The 8527-nt window shown below is 55.6% G+C and overlaps 1 protein-coding gene across 1 annotated transcript in view; it reads left to right on the top strand.

Moving 5' to 3' along the window:
* The first annotated feature begins 4882 nt into the window (after nt 1-4882).
* The window catches only part of SLC22A8 (solute carrier family 22 member 8), a 17583-nt gene continuing 13938 nt past the window's right edge, over nt 4883-8527 (top strand). Inside the window, exon 1 of the mRNA XM_006911340.1 lies at nt 4883-5218. Coding sequence (XP_006911402.1) covers nt 4883-5218 — 336 coding nt within the window. The remainder of the gene's footprint in view (nt 5219-8527) is intronic.

The following is an 8527-nucleotide window of genomic DNA, read 5'->3' on the forward strand; positions in this document are numbered from 1 at the left end:
GATTGGCTGGACAGAGACGGCCTCACGGGGCCACCCCAAAGCCCTTCTAGCCTGTGACTCAGGAGCCAAAGGGCACCCCTCCCGACCTTCTGGCACCGCTCACTCTCCTTTTCTTCTGGGACCGCTCACCCTTCCTAAGCCTGTTCCCTCAGGGCTGACCCTCAAATTACATGCTTACTGCGTGCCTGGCACTGTGTTTCGGGCTGTATATATTTTATTTAAAATCCCATCAATCCTATAAGATAGGTATTGATCCCCATTTTACAAGTGGGAAAACTGAGGCTTAAACAGCTGACATCACCTGCCCAAGACCACGTGACTAGCAAGTAGTGGGGTAGGGAGTCACATCCGGGCCGTGGAGCCCCTCCTCCCTGGACTGCCTTGTTCCCGTGAAGGGAATTTTAGGATCTGCCAGTAGAGGGGGAGAGGGGCTCAGTTAAGCTTTGAGGGCAGGAGACAGTCCCTTGCTCAAGTCCAGCCTGAAAGCTCCTCACGCAGGCCACCTGCTTTGTTGGAGCTGCCCAAGGGCAGGGGTTGAACCTGGAGCCCCCATACCAGTGGCGAAGGCTTAGGCATGGGGGATGGCTCCTGGCCCTTGGGAGTCTAACTGCCTCGCTGTCCTCACCTGGGGCCACAGTCTGAGGCCCCAGTAGGACAGGTCCCCAGGCAAGCAACAGCTTCTGCCTTGAACGCATGAGGGAGTGGTGAGCAGGCATCAGAGACGCCTGGAGGGTTCACACGGCCCACTCAGCTGGATGGGATATTTATGAGTTTAGGAGCCACGGAGCGTGACCACAGGCCTCGGGAGCTTCCCACTCCAAACTACAGGGGGACCAAGAAGCCAGAGGTGGGGTGAGGGGGGATCATCAGCTCCTTTGAGACCATCACAGCGACATTCCAGCCTCTGGGATGGAGGTGACCATCGTGGTCAGAAGAGAGGTTCTGCCCACATTGTTTCATCCAATTTACCTCCCATTTTCCCAGCATGCCTGGCACACACACCTCTGGGACTCCAGGTCCCACCCCCAATCCCACCTGTTGATCCCCCACCCAATCATCAATGCCCAGTGTAAATGCCGTCTCCTCCAGGCAGCCCATCCTGATCTGATCCCTCAGACCTGGTCCTTCTCTCCCTCTTCTGAGACCGCTGGAGCTGTGTAGGCCTCTCCTGCGGCACTGAAGTCACTCTCCTTTGCATCGTAATTGTTTCTGGGCTTCTCTGACAAGCAGCCCGAAGGTAGGGCGGGCACCATAGCTCTAAGTGTGGGTCCTCATACATACAAGGTGTGAGACTCATTAGATGGAAGGAAGGGACGAGGGAGGGAGAGAGGATGGAGAGGTAAACAGATGAACGAATGAGTGGGTTGAAGGGTGGATGGCCACAGAAAGTTCAGCATGGTCCCCGTAATTGGCCCAAACACCCAGACTCCCCCACGGCTCCTGGGAATAAGATGTCCCTGTTTGGCTTGACTGGTCCCCTCCCCTGACTTCATGAATTTAAGATATAGAAAGACTGTACTGTGAGGAAGCTGGAGTCAGATCTGGGTCCCTTCCCCTCGCCGGACCCCAGTCCCCCCATATATAAGATGAGGATGTTGGACTACATGGTTCCTTGGGCCCTTTCGGCTCAAAACACCTGTCTGTGCTGGGACCCAGCAGAGAACAGGGGAAACCGGTTAAACCCAGTTCGGCTTAGAGGAAACTCCAGAAGAGTCTAGACGAAAGATGAAGAAGAAAAAAAGGGAGGCTGGAGAAAGGGAGGGAGAGAGAGAAAGAAAATCCATTTCCACGTCCAAAATGAAAACTGCATTTAGCACAGATTTCCCAAATGCATAATTTCTTTAAAAAAAAAAAAAAGTTAATCTCAACATATTGAATTTAAGATCGCAGCCTCTAAGAAGTGATGGATCTTCTAATATAATAGAAATGCTGGAGGCGGGGATGCCCTTGGGGGGAAGATGCAGAAATGGAGGAGCTGGGAGGGATGGGGGGGGTGCGGGTTGTAGAGGGGGCCACTTTCACTCCACCCCTCTCCACTTTGGCCAGACCACCCCCTCTAGTATCTGCTTTCTCTATGGATCTTATGACCCCAATAGGTTGTTTGAATAAGAGACTTCTGGTGAGTTCTCTTTAAAGCCGTTAGTTATTAGTTAAGTAACTAGTGAAGGCAAACAAGAGGCCCCGAGGGAGGTGATTTGCCCAAGGTCATACAGCGGGTTCATGGGCACAATCACCCTGGGACTGGCTAATAGAATGCCTTGGTGCAGATATAATGAATCCAAGCACATCCAAGCACATCCGCAGGGGGCCAGAGGAAGGGGGGCTGCCCCTGACTGGGCAGCTTGGACGCCTATTATCCGGCTCACTTCCAGCAGCCTCTGTGGGACGTCATCAGGCTCCTTTAAACAGCATTCCACTCGGACAGGAACAGACGGATAACTCAGGCCCAATTAGGAACCAGAAAATCTTGCAGAGGGCGAATGCCCAGGACAGGGGGGCTCCGGGCAGTGGCCCAGCTCTCCACAAGCCTCACAGTCGAAAACCTTCCTAAAACAACCCCTTGGCTGCCTCCGAGCATAATTTAATCTTCCTTTGATGACTCCGGATCTCACCCTGCCTGGGGCCACTCAGAACATCAATTACTGCTGGGCCCAGGTGGGGAGCAGAGAGGAGGGGCCGGACCTGGGTTACCAGCTGACCCTGCCCTGGGGTGGGGGTTGGGGAGAGACCCAGGAGACTTCACGGGGAGGAGCCCAGCCGGAGCTGGGGAGCTGGATGCTGCCTTGCTGGAGAAGGGGGCCCAGGAGGAGAATGGGAAGTCCCTCCCCAACCAGAAAGGGGAGCCCCAGGTGGGCCCTCCCCTCCCCTCCCCTTCCTCCCACCCAGAGCAGGTGGGATGGGGCAGGTCCCAGGGATCTCCAGAGGGAGAGGTACCGAGGTGAGCTAGTGGCAGGCAGAAGTGCTATCAAAGGCCAGGCTGGGTGACTTTGCTACGGGGAAGGCAGGACGGTGCCCCTAGAAAATGTTGGCTTCGAGGGACAGGAGTGAGCTCAGGGACACGCTGCCCCTGCCCTGCCACTTCGTGGCTGGAGGACCATGGGCAAGTTACTTAACCTCTCTGTGCCTCATTTCCTAATTTATAACGCTGGGATAGTAACAGGCTGCTGTGAGGGTGAAACAAGCCTTGTGCTGGTTGCTAGAAAACGGGGACCTAGAACACAGCCCCCGATGAGGGCCAGGTGGGGGGAAGCACACGATGGCACGCTCCCGGAGCTGGCTCTTCCATGAGACTGGATGCGTCTTCTCTTTGGCTTGTTTGTATTTTCTGTATATTATGTATGAAACACATTATTATACAATTAAAATAATATTCAGAGTAAAAAATAAAACAATAAAGACTGAGATCTGTCCCCAAAGGGAAGCAGCCGGTTGGAAGAGGAGCCCGGCCATTGAGAGTGAGCCAGAAGGGGGCTGTTCCCTGGGGCTGAGACTCAGACAGGGGAGCCCTGGCCGCCCCAGGTGCCCAGGGGGCGACAGCCCTGTGCCCTCCAGGACAGGTGCAGGTAACATTTTCTGCCTGGGCGTGCCCCATCATTTCCTGGGAGGCAAGTCTCCAGGCCCCATCTCAGGAGTTACTAGGCAAGGGAGGTGGGTGCCCTGGAGAATGTTGTCTGTTCTCGGCTCCGGGTCCTCAGAGCGTCCACTCGGAGATGACTCTGGACCCTCAGGACTCAGCCAGACCCCCGCCCAGACTCCTCAGTGGGCCAGCCCGAATCACCAACGCTTCCGGTAACCCCAGCCTTGGCAGAGGCAGCAAAGGTTTTCCGTTTGGGGAAAGCTGGGCTTGATGGGTCCACAGCTCTCTCTCCCTGGCGGAGTTTAATCCTCAAAAGGAAGTCAAACATTAGCCCGGGAAACGGCTTAGGCCTTATGTAAGCCCCCCTGGGGTAGGCACAAACACAGCTTGCTGGAGCAGAGCTGCCCAGCTACAGCAGCTTCTGGACCTCGGAACAGAGCAAGGGCTCCCGTCACCTCGGCCGCCAGACCCACTGGAGGGAGCTCAGCTCAGCCACCAGGTGAGAAGGGATGGCGGTGCCCCCGGACCCCTGCTCCTAAGCACCCCTGGGAAACTCCCAAGGCCGGGCCCTGCTTCCTCACTGCAACTGGCCAAAACCCTTCCACCCTCCGGGACCTACCTGGGCCCCTTCTGCTACTCCAGTATCGTGGGCCTAACCCCAGGCGACCGCCACCGAGAACCAGGAGGCTTTGGGCTTGGGGAGGACTTTCCGGGCAAACAACCTGAGCCAACCCTACATGTCTGCTCAGGATAACCAGGGACCTCTCCTACCCAGCCCCACCACTCATCCTGTGTGATAAATGTCCAAGACCGGGCCCCTTGGTCCCAGCTGTGTGACCTGTACTGCTGCATGCTGTGTGACCAGCCTGGCTGCGCACACGGGTGCCCACAAGTACACGCACGCACACGCGTGCGCGCGCGCATACACACACACACACACACACACACACACAGAAGTTCACACAGCTGTGCCCTTATGCTCCAGCCTAAGTATACACACCCCTATAAGACCCCCTGTGGACGCACACCTGTGGCCCCACACCTGTAGCCCCCCATCTGTCTGTGCAGTCAGATACATCCTCGTTCAGCCACACGTAAATCTGTGGATATGTGTAGCTGAGCCCCGCATCCTCACGCATTCACACACACAACGTTCCACACACTTGTGCCCCCACATACACCTAGTCACACCCTCCCACTCGCGTTCCCACACCCATCCACATGCCCACTCATCGCTCCCGCGCACACATGCCTCTCCCCGGCCCGGTGCCTTGCCCGCAGCTCTAGCTCATCTTGCCTGGCGCCATGACCTTCTCCAAACTCATGGACGGCGTGGTCAGCAAGGGCCCCTTCCAGTTCATCATCATGGCCTTGCTGGGCATCCCAATCCTCGGCATGGCCAACCACAACCTGCTGCAGATCTTCACAGCTGCCACCCCCTCCTACCACTGTCGCCCGCCCCCCAACGCCTCCGCGGGGCTCTGGGTGCTCCCCACGGGCCTGAATGGGAAGCCTGAGCTGTGCCTCCGTTTCGTGTACCCACCCAACGCCAGCCTGCCCAACGACACCCACAGGGCCACTGAGCCATGCTTAGATGGCTGGGTCTACAACGTCAGCACCGAGAGCTCCATTGTGACCGAGGTATGCCCAGAGGCGACCCCGCTCCCCTACTTCCAGCAGGCCCCCCACACCCTGCAGCTCTCATGGACAGAGAGCAGGCTGGGGCTCAGTCTCCCTAGGACCCGAGGAAGGGGCGCTAGGCAGGCAGAGAGCAGGGACCTGGGTGCAGATGCGCACCAGCCAAAAGGTTTGATCCCTTCAACAAGCAGCCCTTCCTGTGACCGGCACAGTGCTAAGCTCTGGGGATACAAAAACGCACTGTCCCTGATCCACAGCCAGGTGGGGAGTCACATCAGCTAACGAAAGTACCATGCAAAGGAATGTAAAATGACCACCTCAAAGTATTTTGGGCTGTGACCTTAGACAATGGCCTGCCCCCGGGCTGGGTGTGGGGGAAGCAGGGGCAGCATTGGAGGAAGCTTCCATAAAGTGACCGTGGAGGTGAGATCCGGTGTCCAGCCAGAGTTAGCCCGGCCAGGCGGGAAAGGAAGAAAATTCCACCTTGTTTGTGCAAAGGCCCTAAGGTGGGAGGTGAGTGGACAGAGGGGAAGGTTGAAACGTGCCTCAGCGGACGCGAGAAAGGTCTCATCCGCTCCCCCGGTCACTCCTGGGGTCACCTCCAATTCATTTATGCCTTCATGTATCCCTTGATTCTTCCACCTGCCATCTCCAGGAGTTACAGAGTGACAGGCCAGTCAGGAGACCGTGATAGGATGGAATGGGAACTGGCATTTATTGAGAATCTGCAAACTGCCGGGCGCATTTCGGTGCTTTGTAGACATTGTCTCCCGGTTTGATTCCCGCAGTGAGAGTCTGTTGAAGGTGATTATATCTCCTTTTTCAGATAAAAAAAAAAAAAAAGCTAAGACCCAGAGAAGGGAAGATCTAGTGCCATACAGCTGGTCAGTTTCAGAACCGGAACTTAAAGCTGAAGTCCATAAGAGGGACAGGGGGACCAGTGTTTATGGCAGTTCAAAGAGGGAGGAGCCGTAGGATGCTAGGCAGGCTTCCTGGAGGAGGTGGCGTCTGAGCAGTGAGCAGAGGTCAGTGTTTTTATTCTCCCCCAGGGGACCATGAGCTGCTCAGGGCAGGAACATTTGCCTCATTAGAAGAGTCTCGAAGTTTTTACCCGGTGCCAGTCCTGAGCTGGGCTCCTGGAATCTCAGGAGATGGCTCCTCAGCGACGGAAGTTTTATTAGTCTCTCCAGTTCACAGATGAGGAAACTCAGGCTCAGCCTGACTCCAAGACTTGCCCAGGATTACACACAGTTAGGACCTGGCAGCGGTAGGATCTGAATCTGGGTCCCCTACGTTCAGTCTATATGATTGTTTTTCATTGGTTTAATGAATATTTATGAAACATAAAGCAGTTACTATGTGCCAGGCGCTGTTCTAAGTGTCTTATAAATGTTAACACTTTCAACTTTCCTGACAACACTATAAGATAGTTAGTATTATAAGCCCATTTTTCAGGTGGGGAAACAAAGCACAAAGAAGCAAGGTTGCACCCCTAGTAAGTGGCAGATTCAGGATGTGAAGGCAGGCACCTGGCCCCAGAGCCATAGTCCTAACTGTGACGGTCGCTGACTCTAATGTCCCCAAGATTCTATTTCCTCCCTGCCATGTGTGCTTTTTCTTCTCGGCACCAAGCATAGTGCCTGAAATGTATCCCGTAGCCAACAAACATTGCTTGATGGCTACATGTGTAATCTTGAGGATGCAGAGTCACAGAACACCTGAGCCTTGCCTGCCCTCCAGAAGCTCACCTCTAATGAGGAGTCAGGCTCAGCCCTTACGGATTACCACCAGCGGAGTGGGACGTGCCAGCTTCCTGGGGCAGGGATTGTCAGCTGTTTTGCTGTATCCCCAGCAGCTAGAGCAGTGCCTGGCACAGAGGAGGTGCTCTGTGAAATAAATATTTGTGGAATGAATGGATGTGAGCTTTATAAACTCAGAGTGCTCTTGAAGCCCAGAGGTGGGGCATCTAACCAGCCTGGAGGGGGCACCCAGGAGGGTCTGCTGGAGTCAGCAATGCCTGCACTGAGTGTGAAAGGGAGGTGAGAGTTAGCCAGCAGGCTGGGGGTGGGGGGTGGGCAAAAGGGACAGTGCGTGTGGGGTCAAATGCACAGTCACAGGAGCATGAAGACAGCAAAACAGTCAGGCTCGCAGGAGAACAAGGAAGGCTGGAGGGACAGGCAGTGGGGTGTGGAGGCCTCTGGCCAGCGGCCGGACAGGACGAGAGCACCTGACATGGATGCTAAGGCGAGGTGTGGTCTTTGTCCCAAGGCGGCGGGGACCATTGAATGGCGTTGAGCAGGAGAGTGGCACTTTTCGATCTTCCTAAGGACGGTCCCTGACTGCAGGGTGGAGAGTGCCTTGTGGGGCTTTAGTCCAGCATCGGGGAGATGAGGTAGCGGGTTGCCACAGGTCTCCAGGACAAAGGCGACAGATGGAAAGGGGAGTAGCTACCGGAGAGGTTAGGGAGCTGGAATGTGTGGAACCTGGGAACTGAATGGGTTTCGGGGGTAAGGAGCAGGGATGGAGCTGGAGATGCCCCACTGACTAGGAACAAGTTTCCTAATGCTTGGGTGACTTGCTGTACATCTAATCCCTGGGGAGACAGACAGGAAGGAGTAAAAGCCACTGTCCCTGTCCCCCAGAAACACAGAACCTAGCCAAAGGAACAAAAAACCCGAAGCGACTGTTTAATTGCTTAAAAAATAAGCAGTTGAATAACCATGACTACCGCTACCTCGTGTGTGCGTACCCTGTGCCAGAGACAGAGACCCCTCAGAACTCTGAACATCTTAACTCATTCGTTCTCACAACAACCCTCTGCGGTTAGCCCTTGCTGTATTATTCTAGTTTTACAGACAAGGAAACCCAGGGACAGGCCCCTGGTCCAAGACACCGCCACATTTCGTCAATGGTGGCGGTGGGAGTCAAACCCAGGCAGCCAGGCTTCAGAGCCGCCCACCCCCTCCCCCTGCTCCTTAAGACTGCACGACCCCGACCCCATGATCCGAGGGAATTCAGCTGTCACAGCAGTCCCTGGCTCACCCAGGCCCCACAGCCTCTCCTCACTCAGAGGCCCCCACCTAGCCGTCCACCCCTAGAAACAGCACAGGCCTGAGCCTGAGGGCAAGTCCCAGCTCCACCCCAGAGCTGGGACCCGGTGAGTCATTCCCCTCCCCACTTCAGTCCCCAGATTTGTAGAAAGAGATAGTAAGGAACTCCCCCAGGAAAGGATGGGTGAGGGTGGGAGTGAGCACAGCATCAGGAGTCTCCCTGCCCCCTCTGATCCCCTAAGCCCTCCTGGCAGAGGTGGCC

The sequence above is a fragment of the Pteropus alecto genome, unplaced genomic scaffold (genome assembly GCF_000325575.1).
Source record: "Pteropus alecto unplaced genomic scaffold, ASM32557v1 scaffold43, whole genome shotgun sequence".
Classification (NCBI taxonomy): Eukaryota; Metazoa; Chordata; class Mammalia; order Chiroptera; family Pteropodidae; genus Pteropus; species Pteropus alecto.